Source organism: Cheilinus undulatus, linkage group 8 (genome assembly GCF_018320785.1).
Source record: "Cheilinus undulatus linkage group 8, ASM1832078v1, whole genome shotgun sequence".
NCBI lineage: Eukaryota > Metazoa > Chordata > Actinopteri > Labriformes > Labridae > Cheilinus > Cheilinus undulatus.
The window spans coordinates 43,674,562-43,696,202 of NC_054872.1; the positions used below are offsets into that span (position 1 = coordinate 43,674,562).

The window sequence follows — 21,641 nt, forward strand, 5'->3', positions numbered from 1 at the left end:
GTAGTTATTTTTTTAAAAGCACTTTCAGCTGAAATAAAGCTGTTTACTGCTTATTCCCAACTGATTTCTGTCATTCATCCTTTATATAACTCAGCAGCTGGAACAGCTGACTCGCACTGTCTGTGACTTTACGTGCATGCTTTCACAGCCCCACCCACCCAAGTGAGAGCACAGGTGTCTGTGGAAACGCGACCTATTTGGGGGTTTAGGGTACCAAACCATACCAAACCGAACTGAATCAAACCGGACCCCCTGATAGAAACACGGCTAATGTGTTCTCTGCTTCTGTACTGCACCAGTATACATGACTGAAAATGGAAACCAGTCTTTGCATTTGGTTACAATTCATTCTTTATCTTATTAGTGTATTAATTATTTAATTTCAACATTTTTGTATTTCACAGATATTGGATCCATAGAAAAATCTGTAATAGAGTCCTACAGTTCATGTTTGATGTTTTGAATAATGAATTTCAGTGAGTTAACGTGATGCTTAGTTTGGAGTCATTAGTGAACCAAGTCTCAGTCACTCTGCACTTCTCGTATTTATCCCACATTTTAGTTCTACCTCCACCACAAACATGGTGGAATATCCTGCTGAATATTTATTTGTATTTTCACGTGTTAATTAAGATTACCTCACGAGTAGCTCAGTTATAACATATTTATTTTGTCCCCAGGCAGTAGAGTGGGGCGAGCTTGTGTTATTAATTGTGTGTGCTGCATATTGTGTCCATGTTTAAACTGCAGCCGCGCTTATATAGATCTCACTGTTGGCAGGCGTACAACGTAAACAGTCTTGTGAGCTTTTGATGATCATTAAAAGAGCATCAAGTCATCGATGTAAAGGTCTTTAAGATTAAAGAATGGCTGCAGTCCAACAAGACTTTGAACTTGGTTCAAATAGTTTCTCTACATCAACAGAGACAGCTCTTCATCATTTAGATGTCTGCTCTCTGTGTACATGGTCCATACAGTTTTATCCATACATGGCAGAGGGTTAGAGAATATGCCCAGTAAGTTAAATTTTTGGCAGCCGGTGCAGTAGACAGAACAGCTGAAATAAGAGGAGTGATAATACAGATGTTTCAGAGATTGTCAATCAAGCAGATTTAGCTGAGTCTTAATAACCAGTCTGTGATTATGAGTGTTTGCCCATCAGATCCCTCATCTTTGTCAGTTTTATAATCACAATAGTGCACAAAAACGTGATTTAGAATAAAATTCAGATATGCTGTGGGCAAACATGAAAAGCAAAAGTACATGAAGGTAGACTGCTGCTCCTATAATAAATGCTTTATTTTCAGTCTTCTCCCCATTTCTGCTCTGCTCCCCGAGGGTCAGAAATCTTTTTTATCGACTAATCTGACATGAGGAGAACCACCTCAGCACCCCATAATTGGTTCATTTAGGCTGTTCTGTGGTTTATTAAACCCACTTTATTTTCTTTGTTGATAAGAAAATGATGATTAAGGGGTTGATTTATTACAGTGCTTGAAGCTGGGGAAGCCAGCATTTCAGAATCCAGCAGAAGCAAGCTACAATTCAGAATTATATCATTGAAAAATGCTGCATCCACTTTTCCAAACACATGAGTTTGCACTGTCTCTGTGTGGTGAAGGACAAGCGCAAGAGAGAGTGGAGAGGGCAGCATATTTCTGTACCCCACTAAACATACTGGTGTGGCTTTAAGTTAAAATAAGATACTTGTGCCTTACTGAAAAAAATTATGAATCAGCAAAGAAACCCTTAATGGTGACCCTCAAGTCACCCGTGCAGACTGATGGTCAGCACTTTGCTTTTAAGACCTCTGGAGGTATTATGGGACTACCTGAATGCGACTGATGAAGGAGGGCTCCCACTTGACAACTATGGTATCTACAGTGTCCCAGAGCTACCGCCCTCCATGCTAGCTCTCACTGCCCACCTCACCACCACAGAGACATTCTGTATCTTCCCTATCTAACCTATCCCTATCTTTGCCTTTGAGTGATCTGTCCTTTGAGTGTTACCATAGCTTTCGTAAAGCAGTTGTTGTGTCTGTGCTAGGCTCATAAAGCCAGAGAAGTTTCACCTCTGTGTACCATTTATCCTTTCCTCAGTTCTTATTTTCTTACCAAGTACAGTGTTTAACATATTTATTAGACCACCACCCAAAGTAAGGTTTATGCCACAGCTGCATCATGAAGTGCTTTAATGCGGACTTTTTCATTTTCAGTGAGCTCTCCACGTTTTACTATTTTGAACAGGAATGAGGAATTTCAAACTAAATTCACCTTTTTATACCCAAATTTGAGCCGGCTCACTGGGCTTCTCTGAGAAGTCAGCAATTAATCAAGCATAACATTCAACCACTAAAACTCATTTTTCTGTGCAGGAGTGCAAGTAAATAACTATAATTTGACACATTAATCAAGAAATAATAATGTGCTTTACTATTTTTTCAGTTTTTTGTAAATCAGTAAATTTGAAAATTCATGGATAACAACAATAATTATATTTTAGCATTAAAAATATCATTTGGGTTAAAGAGCTTCTACATATTGGTGTATTAACCATTGCAGAAACATAAAAAATGATTTTGGTAATTACCAATGCTGTTAATTTAGGGCAGCTGTGGCATAAACCTTACTTTGGGTGGTGGTCTAATAAATTTGTTAAGCACTGTATGTCCAGTTAGATGAAGCCACACTGAGTCCCTGCAGACATCCCTTGTGTCAGGACACTTTGATTTTTACCAGTATGATTTTAAAGTTTAAAATTCAGGTGTCATGGCAACCTTGGACCAGACATGGGGATGTTAAACTACCACTGCTCATGCTCCTCCAGCTCTCTTTCATGTCTTACGCACTGCAGTCATTGCTCTAACACTTTGATCCCCCCCCCCCCCCCCCAGGGTCAGGCTGATCTTCTAAAACATGCCAGGTCTGAAGTCCAGGAAAGCCTCAAGCAGATCCACTACGCCGCGCTCACCTGTAACCTGAGTAGAGGCGGATCGGTGGGTGGCTCCTCCGGCTCGGAGTCTAAAGGCAGACGCAGCCTGGAGGCCATTCCTGAGAAGGCCATAGCTGAAGACGAGCTCACTGATGAGGAAAACTAAAGACCCACAATCCTACTCTCAGATCCCAGAACCTGCTGTGTCTGTACCATGGCACCGACATCGCCATGCACGCCATGTTTTCCACATTCCATCGTGTCCATTCCTGCAGCCCAAGCACAGCTGTAGCCTCTCAGACGTCTGCCTTGTAAGCATCAAAATCCACCCCCCTGCTCCGGGACAGAATTCAACCAGAGTTCAGAGAAATCTGGAGAATTTCTGTCATCATTTTTGAGTCTTAAAACGTTCCGGAGCTGCACTGAAGTTTTTTTAAACACATCTGATACTGCATAGGAATTGCATCACATCAAATCTTTACATCCAGCATAAGCAAAACAAAAGGGATATCTATTATGTGGCTGAGAATTTTCTGAGTGGGGAACAAATTCTACCTGAAAAGCTCAGATAATTATTCATCCAAACTCCTTGTACATTTATTTGTCTTACCACTTTTGTTCCTCTCATCACCCCTGTCCTCATTTCCTGGGTGAGAAGAGCAAACTATCAGCCACATGATGGCATGAGACGTAGTTCAGAAACATTCACTTCTACTCAGAAGACCTGGGTTTTAAATAAAGACTAAAAGAAGCAGAGCCTTGGATTGTTGCAAGAGATTTCTTAAAGCACAATTTTTTGGAGTTATGAATGTAACAGGACAGGAAGAAATGTGGAGGGAACGGAAGAAGACGGGGACAATGTCATCCTGAGTAAAGAGCTGTTTACAATACTGAACTCATCCATGTTCTCGTCTGCCAAAATAGTATAATATGTGTATATATGGAGTTTCCTGTTACCTTTTTTTCTGCAGAGTGCATCATTTTATTATTGTATACTTGGAAATATAAGATTTATTTTATAAAAAAGATATATGAAAGTGTGTTGAAAAACAAAAAGTTCTATTTGTCTGTAGATATCTGATAAAAAAAAGGGTTGTTCAGAGAGGAAGTGACCTCAGTTTTCCCCATGGAAAGCTTTTACATGTGGAGACAGAAGGACTAAAAATAGAATGTATTCGTGCCGTTTGTGGTGCAAATTACAACAGATTCTCTAAAATCCCAACCAGCAACTGCATGAGAAGGAACCACAACTGAGTGTCAGAAACAAACACTCATAAAACTGTTTGGACTTTGACAAATTTTCATATTGAAGCTTTTAATTTTGGGATATTTTTAAGCCTTTGTTTTTGGGGCATGGTCCTCCCACTTCAGGGTGTTAAAGAGATTAAGTTTAACAAATTAAAGTCTGCTAAAACTCATTTCATGGTTTCTTATTGAAGTTGACAAACCATGACAATTGCCACATTTTTCTCCAGGTGTGCCACCAACTGAGTCGACTGTTTTTCAGCTCTGCTTGTTTAGTTCAGTAAAAGTGGCCCTGAAGGTCAACTGCCAAACCATTTGCAAAAAAAACATTTCAGGTACTGCAAAATGAATTCAGTAAAACTTAGAAACCTGAAAAAATTCAGTGAAAAGCAAAAACATGAAACAAAACAAAAAAAGAGAAATTTAAATTGCTATGCTTTTCAGGATTGTTTTTTAAATGTTAAGTTGTTGTTTTTTAGTTTTTTTTAATTTAACAAAATGTTTGTGCATTTAATTAAGTTTCCGTGTTTATATTTTTTTATTTCTGTTTGTGTTTCACAAAATTTTCAATACAGTTTCAGCAATTCACAAAGTTAAAGAATTGAAAAAAGCTTATGCGCTTTGAAAAATGCTGTTAAATTAAAAAGCTTTGTGCTACGCGAAATGCTTTTATTTATTAAATATTTACTGTTGTTAAGTTTAAAAGTTTAATTAGTTTCCGCATTTCACAAAATGTTTTTTAAATGAAAAAGCTACTGTGTTTCACAAAATGTTTCTAATTCAATAAAATATTTCTGGGTTTCATGATATGTTTTTTTGTTTAAAGTTTTGCTCCTGATTTTGATAAAAAAAAATGTTTGTTTTACAAAATGTTTTTGTTCCATTTTTTTTCCCCCTGAGATTTTTGTGCACTTTGTGACACTTCCATTGCATTAAATTAGACATTTTTGGTCAGTGAAATATTTCAAGTTCCATTTTTTTAAGTGAAATATTTTTTGTTTATACAAACTGATTTTTTTTTTTGTCAAGAACTATTTAAGCTTTTTGTGAGTTACACTTTAAGCACTCTGTTAAGTATTTTTGCATTGTGTAATATCTTGAGTTTTACTAATAATTTTCATGTGTAAGGAAACATGCATATTGCAAATTATTTTTTTGCTTTTTTTCTAAAATATTTTTGCATTTTTTTTAATTAAAAAAAATTGTTTCAAGAAATGTTTTTGCGTTCTATTAAATAATTTTGCATTCAAATATTTTTTGTGTATCTTGATATATTTTTGAGTGTTTTATAAATGATTTTTCTTTTCCAAAGAACATTTTTGGGTTTCAGTGGAATGTTTTTGCAGTTGACCTTCAGGGCCACCGTAGAATATTGACTGAATACATCACCAAAGAAACTTGAGTGATGTGTCTGGCTTGCAGAATTTGAAAGGGAGGTCATGTACAAAAACAAAGACTCTGGGTTCATTTTTCTGTGCTGTCTGAGCTTCTAAACATTTAAAGCCTTGTTGCACCGTCTCATGAGCTTTGCTGTGATTCATCATGCACAGTTCAGCGTGCAGCTCCCATTTTCAGTGTTTTGAGATGTTGTCTGAGTAACCGCTGAGCAGCAGATTTCTTACAGCTCGAGTGGTTTCCAGACAAGTCGAGCGAGTCCCAACACTCCGATTATAACCCTTTGTAAGAATTTAAACTCAGGTCTGGAGAGATGGTTGACATGGAGATGAACTTCAGAGTAATAATAACATCATAACCATTCCTTGTGACAGCAATTCATCCAGAAAGTTCCTGTGATTTAACTGTGCTTCATTACAGCTACTAAAATCTACAGCATCAGTGGATGGGTTTGAAGTGAGAGAAGCCTTTTTGTGTTTAAGTTGCCTTCCTAACACACTGCTTCAGTAGTGCCCTCATTTCCTCTTCATTTAACAGTCCATAATTGTGCCCTTGAGTTTTTGCAGGAAAGTTAAACTCAATAGATGCTTAAAAAGGATGCTTACAATTATCAGTACATGACATTTGCTTTCTTAGCATGAGCTACGGTTAATAACTTCTTAACTAAGTACACTTAATTCAACATCTCCGCAGTGAATGTTTTCTCAGGCCAGTCATAATGTTTAGTGTTCATCAGAGCAACTCTAAAGACCTTTTATCTGATTTTAAGATCATTTGGAGGCTGCAGTTTATGGTTGTGTTGACTTTTATTGAATTGTTCTGAGAAGTGCTCAAATATTTTCCCATAAAGTTGATATAAACAAGACTAGACCAAATAGTACAAACACCGTTCAGTTTAAGTCAATAAAAATCATCATGAGTTCACAACAAAGCAAAAAGCAGCCTCTATATGACCATAAATTACACATTACCAAAACCATCCTGACCAATGTAGAACTATAAAACATTTATGAGAGTCGAATTTATTGAGACTGCAATAACTAGCTAGCACTGCCTTATACTTTTGCAACTCATTGCATGTCTTGCAAAAGTAGAACTAAACAACAAAAAAGATTTTTTTTTCTTTAAACAAGTAATGAATTTGTGGCTTTTCATGTAAATGCTTGCATTTATGCCCTTCTGGTGCAGCCAGAAGTGAGCATTTTGATATTGTCAGCAGCTGTGTACTTTAGCTGCCTGAAACAGTATCCACAAAACTGCAATGATCCTTGTTCAGCCCTGTACGGAAGAGATAATTTTTAAACAACAAACATGGTAGCATTTGCATGGGAAAGACCTACTTTAAGCCTGTACCTATGACTGCATATTAGCATGGACAGTGCACCTCCATTTCCCTCTGTTGTACAAAAGTGAAGCCAAAGCACCTAAATGGAAATCACAGACATTTTGATGTAATTTGAAGCCAGATTGGATCTGGGAACACCACACCACCCTCAGCACACATTTAACACGGTGATCAAACATCAGAGAATCCCTAAAATCCACAGCAAATCAGATATCTAAATTCACTTAGAATGCTATTGTTTCTCTACTTCAGTAATCCAGTAGTCTCATTTGGCAAGAGCTATCCATCTTGACATTACCCCTGCTCTTTTCTGCATTAGGGCAGTTTCAGACCATACATGTGAGATGCATGTCTTGGCCAAGAATACGGCTCGATTTTTTTTAACAGTACACTGAATTAAGCCACTTGTAAGGAGGTTTAGTAAGGTAAAACTTACGAAGAATGACAGGGCTTTGTCAGCACGGAGACACAAAGCCTGATAGACTGTTTCTTATTATGGATACATTTCACACCTCCCACTTCAAGTGTTAAGGAAGGACTTTCAAAATTCTCAGAAGGTGAACAAACAAACATTAAGTCTGTGACATTCATTACCGGCTAATCAGAGTGAAAAGACAAAATCAGGCAGTAGACATGCCCAGATCCAAAGCTAACCTTAACTATTCAGGCTAGCGCTAACGTAGTGTTTGAATGGCAAAGCTTGTCTGTGGCTAAAATTCATGTTGACACCTATTTGGAGATTTGCTAAAACATCTCTGCTAAGAGAAGCTTTCAGTGTGGCTCTTGTTTCAATAAAGAAATGTGGTCAAGGTCTGACTAACCTGACACTTTTGTATAGCTACATCTGAGCTTCCTGCTACCATGGCGGTAGCATTATACCTCGGCTCACGGTACAACTAAACCGCCCACTTTAGTGACTGCAAACTCATGCCAAAACAGGTCAGCAGAAAGCCTTTTTCTATCATGAAAAGCTTTTTGTGCTGTTCCTGCTCTTTATTTAATAAAGAATTGCAGTCCAGTTCTGATAAAACTGCCACTATACTATAGCTACATCCAAGCTAATTGCTACGCTGGAGGCAGCTATTGCTAACGGCTCACAGTGCACCTTAACCCCACCTGTAGCTTCCACCTCATTCTCCTCAAATGACATTGATTTGTTCAGACCTTTTTAGGGTTCACCACAGACCATGTGGATTGGAGCTTTCAAAGATGCCTGATGACAGTCTTGCCATTTTCACATGCCCCATCCACCCTGTTCACCACTCTACAGGAGTTAATTTTCCCATGCCCCTGCTAATATGCAAGGACATCCAGAGCATGACCTGGGTTGTGTCGATCCTGATGTTGGCCCAAAAATGCCCAAAAGTTCTGCACAGTACAAAAAGACTAAATGTTCTGCAAAGTCACTTGGGTTGGCAACCGAAGTACTTTCTTCGTGAGAATCACTGATGAATCCACAGACATAGTTCTGCATAATTTTTACAAGCAGGCCAAAATCTTGCATTGTCAAACATGTATTTGACATGTATTTTAACTTAGTTTGGCCCATCTGTTAACATAGGAGAGAAGGTCAAATGTATTGCCGTTTCTGCAGCTAGTTAGCAGGGAAAGCTTTATATATTTTGGCTTCACTCCTGGTAACCCTGTCCATCTTAATATAGAGTCTACAGTCCATGCATAATAACCTTAAAAAGAAACTTTGCATTATGTCTTGCTTTATAATATGAAGAAGGATATTTAATTCATGTGCTTGACTCTAAGTCAAATACTGATCACCAGCAAGAAATCAGTTATCAAATCCATTTAGGAGCTGGTAGACCTGCAGTAATTCTTCTCCTGATGCAGCTATTTGGACTGTTAAATGAAGCGATTCTTAAATGTTTGTCTACTTTTTATTTCAGTGTTCTCTTCTGTTTAAAATCTGTCTACACCTCCTGCTGATCACACCACAGAACATTATGAAGTTGTCTCTGAATTTCAGTGCCGTGCCGTTGTTGAGAGGATGAAAAAAGCAGCATTTCAACTGTAATCCTGTCTCATCTCTTAATCTGTCAAGTCCAAGAAAAAGAAAAAAAACACCTCTGAATAAAAAAACGTTGGATATTTTTTCTGTCTGCGATGTCGTGTGTAATTCAGCTTTATTTTTCATTACTTCACTTCCTGTATGACTGACAGATTTCGCTCTGGTCACCCCAGCAGCTTCCTCCTATTTTCTCCAGTCCATTCATTCAAACCGCAGTAACATCTGTGAAATCCCATCTCCTGCTCTCTTCCTGCCCGCTGATGAGCTCTGTGCTCCCCTGCAGCAGAGTGGTCGATGCTTCACTCGGCCTCCCTTCTCCTCCCCGCAGGCTGAAAAACGTCGACTGACCTTCCCGCTCCGGTCAGTGCCGCTCTTACTCCCTGTTTTCCCTCGTCGTACACAGCTATGGGAGCAATTCACATTCCAGAGTCTCACTGAATCATTTCATCTCTTCCGCTTGTTCTTATTGAGAGCAAAAGAAAATGGCTCGAGGGTAAAATGTCACTCCTGGGTCAAAGGAATATTTCATCTGTTTTTCTTTTGCCTCAAGTTTCTGTCTCCTACAGACCTGAATATTGGTTTCTTATCAAGAAATCAAAGCTGCTCTTGCTGCTGCTCTCCTTCCAAGTAACCTTCAATATAATGAACACAGCCAAGCATCAGATACTACAGTTCCTCTCATAAAGATGGTAGAAGCTGAGAATGTCAGATGGAGTATTCACCTTACTATGTCGTAAATCAGCCAGTAATCATGTTTAATCTACAATTTTAGAGTAATCAAAATCATTTTTTGTTTGTTCAGATTGACGTATCACCTTTCAGTAACAGACATTACAAAGTGATCCACAATTAAAAATTAAAATTGAGACAATTTTAAAACTCCTATGCAATCATCACCAATGATAGACATCATTGCTGCATCTTCTTTCTCGGTCTTTCTGTGTCTCCCTCCTCTTTCTGCATCACTGTCTTCCCCTTTTTTGAATCTCCATTTATTATTGCACCTCCTCTCCTATGTCTGCCTCCTCCACTTTCCTGTTTCTGCCTTTCCTTCTTGTCTATCTGCATCCTCATCTTTCTTTCTGCATCTCCCTCCTTTGTCTTAAACATCTTCCACTTCTCTTTTTCAGAATCTCCCTCCTCTTTTTTTGTGTCCTGCTATCGTTGTCTAAAGCATCACTTTTTCTTTCTGCATCTTTCTCTTCTCTTTTCAGAATCTCCTCTGTTTTATGCATTTATTCTTCTATTTTCTTCATCTCCCTCCTCTGTCTTTCTGCAGCTTCATGTTTTCTCTTTCTGCTGTTCTCTTTTGTCAATCTGCATTTCCCTTCCATCTTGCTGCACCTCCATCTTCTCTCTTCTCTAGTTCTGCATCCTTATATTCTGTCCTTCCTCATCTCCATCTACTCTCTGTCTTCCTCTCCCTTTACTGTCTTTCTGCATCTAACCTTTATGTCTACCTGCATTTCCATCTTCTCTCTTTCTGCATCTTCACTGTCTTTCTGAATCTCCCTCTTCTCTTTCTGCTTTGTTATATTTTCTCTTTCTGCATCTCTGTCATCTCTCTTTCTTCCTCTCCCTTTTCTCTCTTTCTGCATCTAACCTTTGTCTTCCTGCATCTCCATCTTCTATCTGCATCTCCCTCCTCTGTCATTCTGCATCTCCAACTTCTCTCTTTCTTCTTCTCCCTTTTCTCTCTATCTGCATCTACCCTTCTGTCTTCCTGCATTGCCATCTTCTCTCTTTCTGCTTCTTTGTCTCTTTCTCCATCTCCGCCAAATGTCTTTCTGCATCTCCCTCCTCTTTCATTCGCCATCTCCTTCATCTCTTTTTCTGAATCCTTCTCTCTTTTATGGCATTCCTCTTCTGTCATTCTGCATCGCCTTCATCGCTTTTCTGCAATTCCCTCATCTGCTTTTATGCACACCCTTGCTCTCTCTTTCTGTATCTTATGTCTTTGTGCAAACTAACCCTTTTCCATTTCTGCATCTTCCTCTTCTGTCTTTCTGCCTCCACCTCCCCTCTTATCCAAAACTCCTGCCTGTCTTTCTGCATCTTCCTCCTCTGCTTCTCTTTATCTTCACCTCTTATATTCTGCATCCATCTCCATCTTTTCTCTTTCTACTTCACCCTCCTCTATCAGGCGTCACTGGCATGAAAAACATCAGTTTACATCGCCATTGCAGTGCACATACTTACAATGATCTTTCTGAACCTGCCTCTTTGCCTTCCTTTTTTCTTTTCCCTCCCTTTACAACCACAACACAGCTTCAGCAGCTCATATTAGCTGATACAGAGATCGATGCTGATATATGAGCACCTAATTCTCCAGAACAACAGGTCCTTTCTCTTCTGAACTAAGTTGTTTTTATTGTGACAGTCTGTTTGTTTTACAAACAAACACAAGACAAGACAAACATCTGATTCTTCAATAAATAATTGATGTTTTCTTTTTCATAGGGACAATCAATAATTAAAAAACCGACAGAAAGAGCTTAAGCAGGCTTCATTTTCCTCTTACAGCACTGTAACAGCCTGCTGAGAGACAGCGAGCTCTGTGGAGCACTAAATAAAAATGTGCCCTATTTTATGGTGCTTACACTTTGAAATTAAAATTAATTTTCCTAATTAAACAGCAGGTTTTCAGGCTGTTGGTTTACTAAGACAATCCTGTTGTGTGAGAGAAAACACATTCTTTACTAGAGTAAAAAAAAAAAACTGTAATTAGCTGTAGATCAGACCTGGAACTTCAGAATTGAGAGCACATGTTGACATTAAAGGAATGAAGGGTAAAAATTAAAAATAATCTGAGGTAGAACCATTGATTCTGCTTAACCCTTAGAGCACACAACATCAACCTTGTGGAGCACAGTCCAGCTCTATACGTCCTTTCTTTCAGGACAACCTGGGCTCTAAGAATATATCTACTACAGTGATGTCACTTGAATTTTAAAAAGTTATTGGACTCTAAAGACAAAAGAAAAAATAAATTGGAATTTAAAACTCAGAGATTTTTATTTATAACCCACAGTAAACATTAGTGACTAAGCCTTTTCTCTGCACAGACTTGTTTTCTCATCTCTTGGGGTCACAACGATGAAAAAAAAAAAAACTTTTATGACTAACAGTTTTCAAAATATCTACATATATGCAAAGAAAAAGTCCAAGCACTTTTTTTGCAGTTAGATTCATCTGTGCCAGTCCTCTAAGCAGTAGAGGACCGCAACTCCCACAGTGCATTGCAGTAAACAACATGGCAATGCCCTGGGCAAGAAGCCAAAGTAAATGATTGAAAATTGATTAAAAATGGATAAAAAGACCCTTATCAGATCTAACAATGTGTATTCAATCTGTAAAGACCCCAGAAAGTCGCTGAAGTTCTGGGCTCACTAGAACAGCTTTCTTTAGGGCTATGGGGACATCAAGGATAGAAAACGAACAGCAAGAAAGTCAGCTTTCAGAGAAAAAAGTAAGTGTCTATGACTTATGGTTCAAAAGTTATCAACGTTTTTATAAACTTGTCACTTCTTGTGATTCAGGACAACACTGTCCTCAGAGGCCCCAGAAAGTCAGCCAAGTTCAGGGCTCACTAGAAAATGTTCTGTAAGAGTTATGAATACATGGCAGACATAATCAAAAAGGCACAACGGAGAGCTTTCAGATGAAAAAAACAATTGTCTACAACCTACAGTTCAAACGTTACAAAGGGATTTATAAAGGAATGTGCCATAGGTGCATTCCTTGCTGAGTGAGCTCTAAGGGTTAAACTGCAAAATAGTTGTATACTCCTATAAGCAGCATGGTGTTAAATATATGTTGATACCAATAATTGAGTTTTTTAGCTTCTATCTGCTGGTACAGCTTTGGTTCTGAGAATATTGTGCTTCTCTAGATACAATTTACAGCACCATTAAGAATTATTCACCCCCTGGATGTTTGACCTTTTCATTGAGTTTATAAATCAATCATCATCAATACAATTTGGCTTTTATCTACAAAAAAAACCCATTTATTTCAAAGTGAAAACTAAATTCTACAAAGTCCATTCAATAGAAATATGTATTGTAAAATAAGATAGATAGGTAGATGGTCGTTTATTGTCATTGCATTGTAAAAACACAACAAAATTACATTTGGCAGTCTCTGTAGCAACAAACACAGTGGTCCAAGCGGTGGTTAGAAATCCGCAGCCTCACGTCATCCATCCTGCTGGCGAGGGGACAGGCAAGAGAAAGATGCTCGGTACATCAGGTTTGTGTGGGGCTGCTCTTAGCCTACCCTGCAGCCCGGCTTATTTGCCCCGCTTCCATCTTCTCACACAACACCGTCGCTGCCTCCTCCCCACTGGCTGTAGGTGTTGTTCTGCTCCTCTCAGTCTCCGAGCGCCCCGTTCTCTGGATAATCTCCATCGGGAAAGACGTAAACTCTGTAAGCATGCTGTCAGTTCTGGTGTAAGTGTAGGGTTTTGTTTTGCTGCTAGTGATGGAGCGCCGGGCCTCTGCGTCCGTACGCGCCACCCCATGATATCTCAACAGGTTACATTCAGTAGTCTCCTGTTGATCAGGCAGTGTTCCGTAGCAGTTACTGGCAGTTGTTAGCTTTTAAGCTAGCCAGGAGTTTTAGTTGAGACTGCGGTCTTCTTTTTCACCTTTTTTGGGGGTTTTCTTCATGGAAATTTCCTGTTCTTAGGTTTCAACGTATATTGTCAACTTAATTGGGAAAAAACACTACAAGTCCAAGATATAACTCAAGAGTGCATCTTTCTTGGTGCCTACTGCTCTGGTTGCCCCAGTAGTAGTGCATAAATGTTGACAACTCTTTTAAAGTGACTGACCTATTTCACCAGAGGTCAAGTGAATTGGTGCTAGTAGTCTCTCAGTTAGTGAAATGGGATCACCTAAGTGCAGTAAATGTGTCTCAGGTGATTGTAGTTAAAGGACACTTGGGTTTCGAAGGTCCAGTCACTGGTTCATCAGTATTCCTGGCTATGATTACACCATGAAGACAAAAGAACACTCAACTACAACATTTTTTCCAAGGCACTGAACATCCCACAGAGTTCAGCTAAATTCATCACCAAGAAATGAAAGGAATATAGCACATGTGTAGATCAGGCCATCCTCACAAACTGAGTGACCATGTAAGAAGGAGACAAGCGAGAGAGTCCACCAAGACACCTATGACTACTCTGAAGAGTTGCAAGCTTCAGCAGCTGAGATGGGAGAGGCTCTGCAGACAACAACTGTTGGCCGGGTTCTTCACCAGTCAAAGCTTTATGGGAGAGTGGCAAAGAGAAATCCACTGTTAAAGAAAACTCATTAAATATGGTCTAGAGTTAAAAAGGCATGAAGGGGACTCCATGGTCAAGTGGAAGAAATTTCTCTGGCCTGATGAGACCACTATAGGCCTTTTTAACCATCAGATGAGCCGTTATGTTTGGCAGACAACAAACACTGCACCAAAAACACACCATCAACCCTGTGAAGCACAATGGTGGCAGCATTATGCTGTGGGGATGCTTCTCAACAGCCGACCCTGGAAGGCTTGTAAAAGTAGAGGGAAAATAAAAGCAGAGCAATACAGGAAAATTTTAAATAGTGTGCAAGAGAACTACAGCTTGGGAGAAGATTTATTTTCTAGCAAGACAATGACCCGAAGCATACAGCGAAAGCTACAGAGAAATGGTTTAAAGACAACAAGATGAATGTTCTGGAGTGTCCGAGTCAAAGCCCAGACCTCAGACCAACAGAGAATGTGTGGCTGGGCCTGAATAGGGCTGAGCAGATGTTTGAGCCTGACTGAGACCTATCCACACAGACTCAGAGCTGTGATTACAGCCAAAAGTGCATCTACTAAATACTGACTAGAAGGGGGTAAATATTTATGCAATCAATTATTTTACATCACATATTTATATCTAATCAATGTGACTTTTCAGATAATTTTTTTTGTATTTTTTTGTCAACAAAGCTAAATTTTATTGACCATGAGTTATTTATAAAATCAATAAAAGGGTTAAACATCCGAGGAGGCGAATACTTTTTCTAGCACTGTATATCTGTTATCTAATAATTAGTATTCCTGTCAGTAATCTGAATCATTGGATTATTCCAGAACATTAGGAATGCTATTTCCCAGGGTAAATGCCCTCATAGTGCAGAATATATATAACATGTATTGGTCATGTTTGCTGCATGCATGGCCACTTGAGTGTGTCGTTATTTATTTTCAAGGACAGATACACCTCGCTCAGACTCTCCCAGCGGTTTTTCCAAAGCTGGAGGAGTGCATGCATCAGAATCGATCAGCTCGCTGTGCTGAGTGGAGCAGAGAGAGCCTGGGGAAATAAAGCTTCAGCTGGCTTCAGATGGACCTGCCTGCAGCATGCAATCACACACAGTAACACACACCAACAACACACACAGTAACACACGCAGTGTGCACGCAGAGGTGACATGCAAAAGCAGACACTGTTTTACGAACATGCCAGCTGTGTCCTCACCGTCGAGCGCATAAACTTTATTTGTATAGCGAGCAGCAGAGTGCTCTACCTGGAGTAAATAATGTTTAGGGCCCCTGACTGCCAACGCTTGATCACTATTTGACTTTAATCCAGACCTGGAAACAGTCAGGAGATTTGTCTGTGGATCTAAGATTAAGAATTTGTGCATTAAAAAATAAAAACTTCACCTAAGCTGTGGCCGACCCAGATTTTCTTCCAGTAAAAGTAATCTCTAAACTCTTTAAATCACCTTTTCCTTTTAAAATCAGCTGACAGAAAGAGGTGACTTGTTTGAAACAGGAGTTAACCTTTATGATCCCTCCTCTAATCGAGAGTTAAAAGCCTACCTGTCATATCTGTGAGCAGTAAGCTGTGCAAACACATCAACACACGCTGTCCCTGCTGCTTCATTGCCTCTACAGACAGCTCAGCAATCAGTCAGCAGAGACGACGTAAACTGAGCAGAATGGCCCTCTAATGCACTCCTTAAAGAGCTTTTTGACGAGCATTAGTCTGTCGCCGTGTTGATTTAGCAAAATGCTTTTTATTAGCTGTAGGAGAGCACAAATTGAGGGTTTCTGTTTGGACACTTTAATGTCACTGAATGTTCTCATTGGGGCTCATTAGTCATTGTTCTTATTGGCAGTGCTGCATGACAGATCAAATTTAAGCACAGGCTTGTGCAGAAACAAACTATTTAAGCCAACTTTCAGATGCCCAGGGCTCACAAAGAAGCACTGTGAGCACAAGAGAACATTTTACTTGCTTGCAAAAAAGTTTGATGCACACATGAGTACATCAGAGTGTGCTTGAAACGTTGAGATATCTCCAGCTCACAAGATTGTTCAGCACATCCTTTGAGACAGAATGAGAGAAAACTCTCCAGTGAACAAGAAACTTCCTGGTGTGCTCACAATCTCCTCTCATGAGCACAGGAAACTTTCTTCCATTACAGAGCAGTTTCTAACCTGCACAAAATGCATCTGAAATGTACCACTATTTTGATATTTTTGTCTCTTTAGAGCAGGGGTTCTTGAGCTCCTCAGCCTGCGAGCCCCAAAATAAAGGTTTTTTTTGGGGGGGGGATTAGCTTTCATATATTTTTTTTTATTTTATTTCGTGCTGTGGTAAAAAGCAAATCCCTTTTCTTAAAAATAGGGTTAAAATTGTTAAAAATGGCCAAAAATCGTGGAAAAGATGGTGAAATGGGATTTTGAAAGTAGCAGGAATGGCTTACGAGTGGCAAAAATTAAGCAACAATAGCAAAAAATGGCAAAAATGATTAAAGTGGCAAAAATTGATGGAATATTTGGTAAAATGGGAAGACAATTGGTTTAAAACTGTCCAAAATTAGTTTACTAAAGCAGAAAAATGGGCAATAATTGGCAGAAATTGGTCAAACTGGCAGAAATGGGAATAAAAATAGTAAAATGTGGTTAAAATGGGTCTAAAAAGTGGTAAAAAATGGTTAATAGTGGCAATAACAGGTAAACCGAGGCAACAATAGGCCAAAAGTGGCAAGATGTTATTTAGAAGTGGCAAAAAAAGGCAGTAAAAAATTACTGGGGAGGATTAAAAATATACAAAAATTGGATTTAAGTGGCAAAAATGTGTTAAAATTGGTGGTTAAAAATGATGAAAACGGGTGAAAATATGGCAAATTTGATGTTAAGTGGCAAATTTGTAATTCCAAAAGTATTCTCAGTTTTTTAAAGCATCTGGAGATTCCCTCTCAGTGTCTCGTGGCCCCCACGTTGAGAACCACTACCTTAGAGGCACCTTTATTTCCCTTTTTTTGTGTGTGTTTTTCTCCTTGTAGTGATGTATCTAGGCGGATAATTTCAAATTCAGTTGAAGTCAAAATAAAATTGTTTCATAGACGAGTCTACACAGTTTGCAACAACTCCACATAATGGCAGAGCAAAAGGGCTGCAGTGACGGTTGTCCCTCTGGAACTTTGTCCCATCTCCACACAGGATCTCTGGAGCTGATTCACTAAGGCCCCTCTCCCCTGATCACACAGTTTGGCGACCAGCTCTTGGTAGAGGCCTGGTTCTACAAAACTCAACCAGCAGTCCAGTTTGAGGTCCTGAGAGCAACAGAACAGGTTTCCATTATAGATATCCCCGATCTTTGCTCCATTCATCTTTCCCTCAGCCCTGGCCAGTCTCCCAGTCCCTGCTGCTTAAAAACACCTCAACAGCATGATGCTGCCACCACCATGCTCCACTGACTCAAATATTCAGACCCTTTACTCAGTGCTTAGTTGAAGCACCTTTGGTAGCAATCACATCCTCAAGTCTTTTTGAATATGACACAACAAGCTTTGAGATTGGGGAATTTTCTGCCATTCTTCTTTGGACATCCTCTCAAGCTCAGTCAGGCCGGATGGGGACCTTCAGTGAACAGACATTTTCAGGTCTTTCCAGAGATGTTTGATAGGGTTCAGGTCAGGGCTCTGGCTGGGCCACTTCATGACTAAGCCACTCCTGTGTTGTCTTGGCTGTGCACTCAGGTTTATCATCATGTTGGAAGGTGAACCTTCAGCCCAGCCTGAGGTCCTGAGTGCTGTGGAACTGGTTTTTATTACAGATATCTCTGTACTTTGCTGCATTCATCTTTCCCTCAACCCTGACCAGTCTCCTAGTCCCTGCTGCTGAAAAACACCCCCACAGCATGATGCTGCCACCACCATGCTTCACTGTTGGGATGGTATTGGGCAGGTGGTGAGTGGGGCCTGCTGTCCTCCAGATGTAACATTTAGAATTGAGGCTGATCAGTTCAGTCTTGGTTTCTTCAGACCTGAGAATCTTGTTTCTCACAGTCTCAGTCTATCAGGTGCTCTTTTGAAAACACCAAGCAGACTTTGATGTGTTTAGCACTGAGTGGCTGCTATGCAGCCAGTGGAGGGCTGCAGTGATGGTTGTGCTGCTGGAACTTTGTCCCACCTCCACACAGGATCTCTGGAGCTCAGTCAGAATGGCCGGAGGGTTCTTGGTCACCTTCCTCACGAAGGCCCTTCTCCCCTGATTTCTCAGTTTTGCTGAATGATCAGCTCTTGGTAGAGCCCTGATTTGATGAAAACTAAACAATTTTTTTTTCAGAGTTTATGTCACAAAAGCTCTGTTTTTAGCTAGTGTTAATCTCATCTCCCTGTTGAAAAAAGAAGGTTGTTGACCCAGTTGTAGTCGTTGTTTTATGCAAACTATGACACTACATTGACACCAAAAGACACTCAGCTGTCTGCAGCTTTTTTTAAAGTGAAAGAAGATGTTGAAGGGGCAGAGGTTTCATTACTTTTTATCACTGCAGAAGCAGGACGAGACCTTGTAGCTTAACTGCAGCGTGCTGACAGAGAAAAGTAGCACATGATAAATATGATTATGTAACAAAGCAAAAAGGTCAACACCCCAGACAGCTCCTGTTAGTGGATTTATTCTGTGACGCTTTGAGCCGACATGCTCTTCCTTAGAATTACTACTTGTCTATGTATAATTAAGGATGGAGAAACATCACTTGATGGCAAAAACAGGAACCTTTCACAGAAGCTTTCTGGTTTGAAGACTTGTTTTTGTTGCTTATTCACTTGTTTGGGATCCAGCACCTGACAAGGGATATATGTGTCTTATTGTGACTTTCTACCTTGTTGGGTTTATGAAAAAATATACAAAATGCTTTAAGTACAGCTCTGAACCATATCAAGATTAACCTATGGATGCTTTCACTCTTATTCTAAGCAACTTTTACCTTTAAACAAACTGTGTTGCTTATTAAGAGTATTAAAAAATCTTCCCATTGGCCAAGCAACATTTATAAAGGTGACTACGGCTTTAAATAAATGTAATGTTAGTTAGTTAGTCAAGGTGAAAACAGACTTATACAAAGTAATGTAAATAAGATAAACATATGTGATGTAAAACAAGTGAATGCATAAATATTCAGCCCCTTCTAGTCAGTATTTAGTAGATTCACCTTTGGCTGCAATCACAGCTCTGAGTCTTTATGGATAGATCTCATTCAGGCTCGTACATCTGGAAACTACAATTTTACTCCTTTCTTTTGCAAAATTGCTCAAGTTCTGTCAGGTTGCACATGGGTCAGGCATGAAGAATCCTTTCCAAATCCAGCCACACATTCTGTATTAGATTGTGGTCTGTGCTTTGACTCGGCCGCTCCAGAACATTCACCTTGTTGTCTTTAAACCATTTCTGTGTAGCGTTTGTTGTTTGCTTTGGGTCATTGTCTGGGAAATAAATCTTCTCCCAAGCCATAGTTCTGTTGCAGACTTAATAAGCTTGTCCTCTAGGATCGTCCTTTATTTTGCTTTATTTATTTTATCACCTTCCTTTTGAGCCTTCCAGGGCAGCCAAGAAGCATCCCCACAGCATAATGCTGCCACTGCCATGCTTCACAGAGGGGATGGTGTGTTTGTAGTGATTACAGTGTTTGGTGTCTTGTCTGATGGCCAGGTGAGATTTAATCTGAGTATTCTTCAACAGTGTCTTTCTCTTTGCCACTCTCCCATAAAGATTTGACTGGTGAAGAACCCGGCCAACAGTTGTCTGCAGAGTCTCTCCAATCTCAGCTGCTGAAGCTTGGAACTCCATCAGAGTAATCATAGGTGTCTTGGTGGCCTTTCTCACTTGTCTCCTTCTTGCATGATCACTCAGTTTGTGAGGATGGCCTGATCTACCACGTGCCATATTCCTTCTATGCCTTTGACATTTTGTGTATCCATTGCCCAACTCCAATAAGCTGAGGTGCTTGGAGTGTTCTTTTGTCTTCATGGTGTAATGGTAGCCAGGAATACTTATTAACCAGTGACTGGACCTTCCAGACACAGGTGTCTTTATACTACAATCACTTGAGACACATTCACAGCACTCAGACCATTCTCATTTTAGTAGTTGTATAAATTTGTTTTCACTTTGAAATAAAAGAGGGTTTTTTTGGTCAAATCATGAAATTCTCACACATCTAGGGGGGTGAATACCTTTTACAGACTCTATTACTAGAAATAGGACTACCACCCTTGCTTGGATTTGAGTTTCTTTGGTGTGAATGTGACTCTATAATTCTAGTGTCTGTCCAGAATTCAAAACAAACCCCTAAATGAATCACCCTCCAGTATTTAGGATTGTAGGACAGCTGACGGCATTACGGCTATTTAAAGTTCTTAAATTGCAGAGAGTCGATCTTGCCAACAATAGGAGAGTCTCAGCGGACGGTTCAACTGTAAACATGGTCTGGAATGAATCAGCTGCCATCACAGAGCAGATGAGGCCTCCTTGCCTCCACACGGTCCCAGAAGTAAGCAAAAGCAGAGCGGGGACGATGAACGGATGGACTGATGGATGTCTTATTGGAGCTTAAATCATTGTGTGCGTGTTTACATCAGAGTGGTGGTACTAAAATGAGCTGTGAGGGAAATGTTTGGACAGCGTTTAAAACAAGTCTGTGCATCCCGAGCTCTGAGTGAAGATTTTCTGTGTTTAGATCATCTCAGTCGACGGCTCTGTATCCTGCTAGGACTGCCGGAGTTCTCTGCTGCTAAACGGGGTCTGACATGCCATGACAGCCTCCAGATACCTCTAACAGACGAAGGCCCAAATGGAGGTAAAGGTCGGAGAATGCATCACACTTTCAACCCGCATCTCTGCTCCCTCTAACACCTTGTTTCTTCTTCTTCATCCTCTCCTCTTCCTCTCCTCTTCCTCTCGCACAGGTTATTGATTGTTTCATCTCAGGAACGTGGCCCGCGTTTGGCCTCATCAGTTGGAGAGAGATGACATTTAATCCCAGCTGTGAGTCCATGTGAAAGTGTATGGTGCCTTCACTGACCTGTGACACAGGGCTGAGGGATAAGCCGTCAAAATAATGAAAAAGGAAAGAAAGGGATGTTTCCCTAGAGGTGAAGCGTTCAGGCAGTCTTGGTGTTTTTAATTGCCTTGGTTTACAGGAGAAAAAAACAGCCTGGAATAAAAATCTCATTATCATCAGTGCACCAGAGGCTACAGCAGCATGTTATTTTCATTATCAATATACTCCTGGTTTTTTTTTTGGCTATTAAATGTCAGAATTGTGTTTAAAATGGAGCCGTTATTATTACCAGGAGCCTGTGGTGGCTGCTCTAAATCCCCTCTTCTATTCCAGCATAAGTCCAATACCCAACTAGATGCCATATATGACAGAGAAAA

General features: G+C 39.9%; 1 protein-coding gene across 3 annotated transcripts in view; it reads left to right on the forward strand.

Moving 5' to 3' along the window:
* The window catches only part of LOC121513441 (inactive phospholipase C-like protein 2), an 88,518-nt gene extending 67,126 nt beyond the window's left edge, over positions 1-21,392 (forward strand). For 2 of the 3 annotated variants that reach the window (XM_041793204.1, XM_041793205.1), the window contains one exon: positions 2,897-9,008. In XM_041793204.1, coding sequence (XP_041649138.1) covers positions 2,897-3,100 — 204 coding nt within the window. In that variant the 3' untranslated portion in view covers positions 3,101-9,008. Of the gene's footprint in view, positions 1-2,896; positions 9,009-20,940; positions 21,061-21,169 lie in introns of those variants that run through there. The other variant, XR_005992206.1, reaches the window with a different exon arrangement.
* Positions 21,393-21,641: the final 249 nt, after the last annotated feature.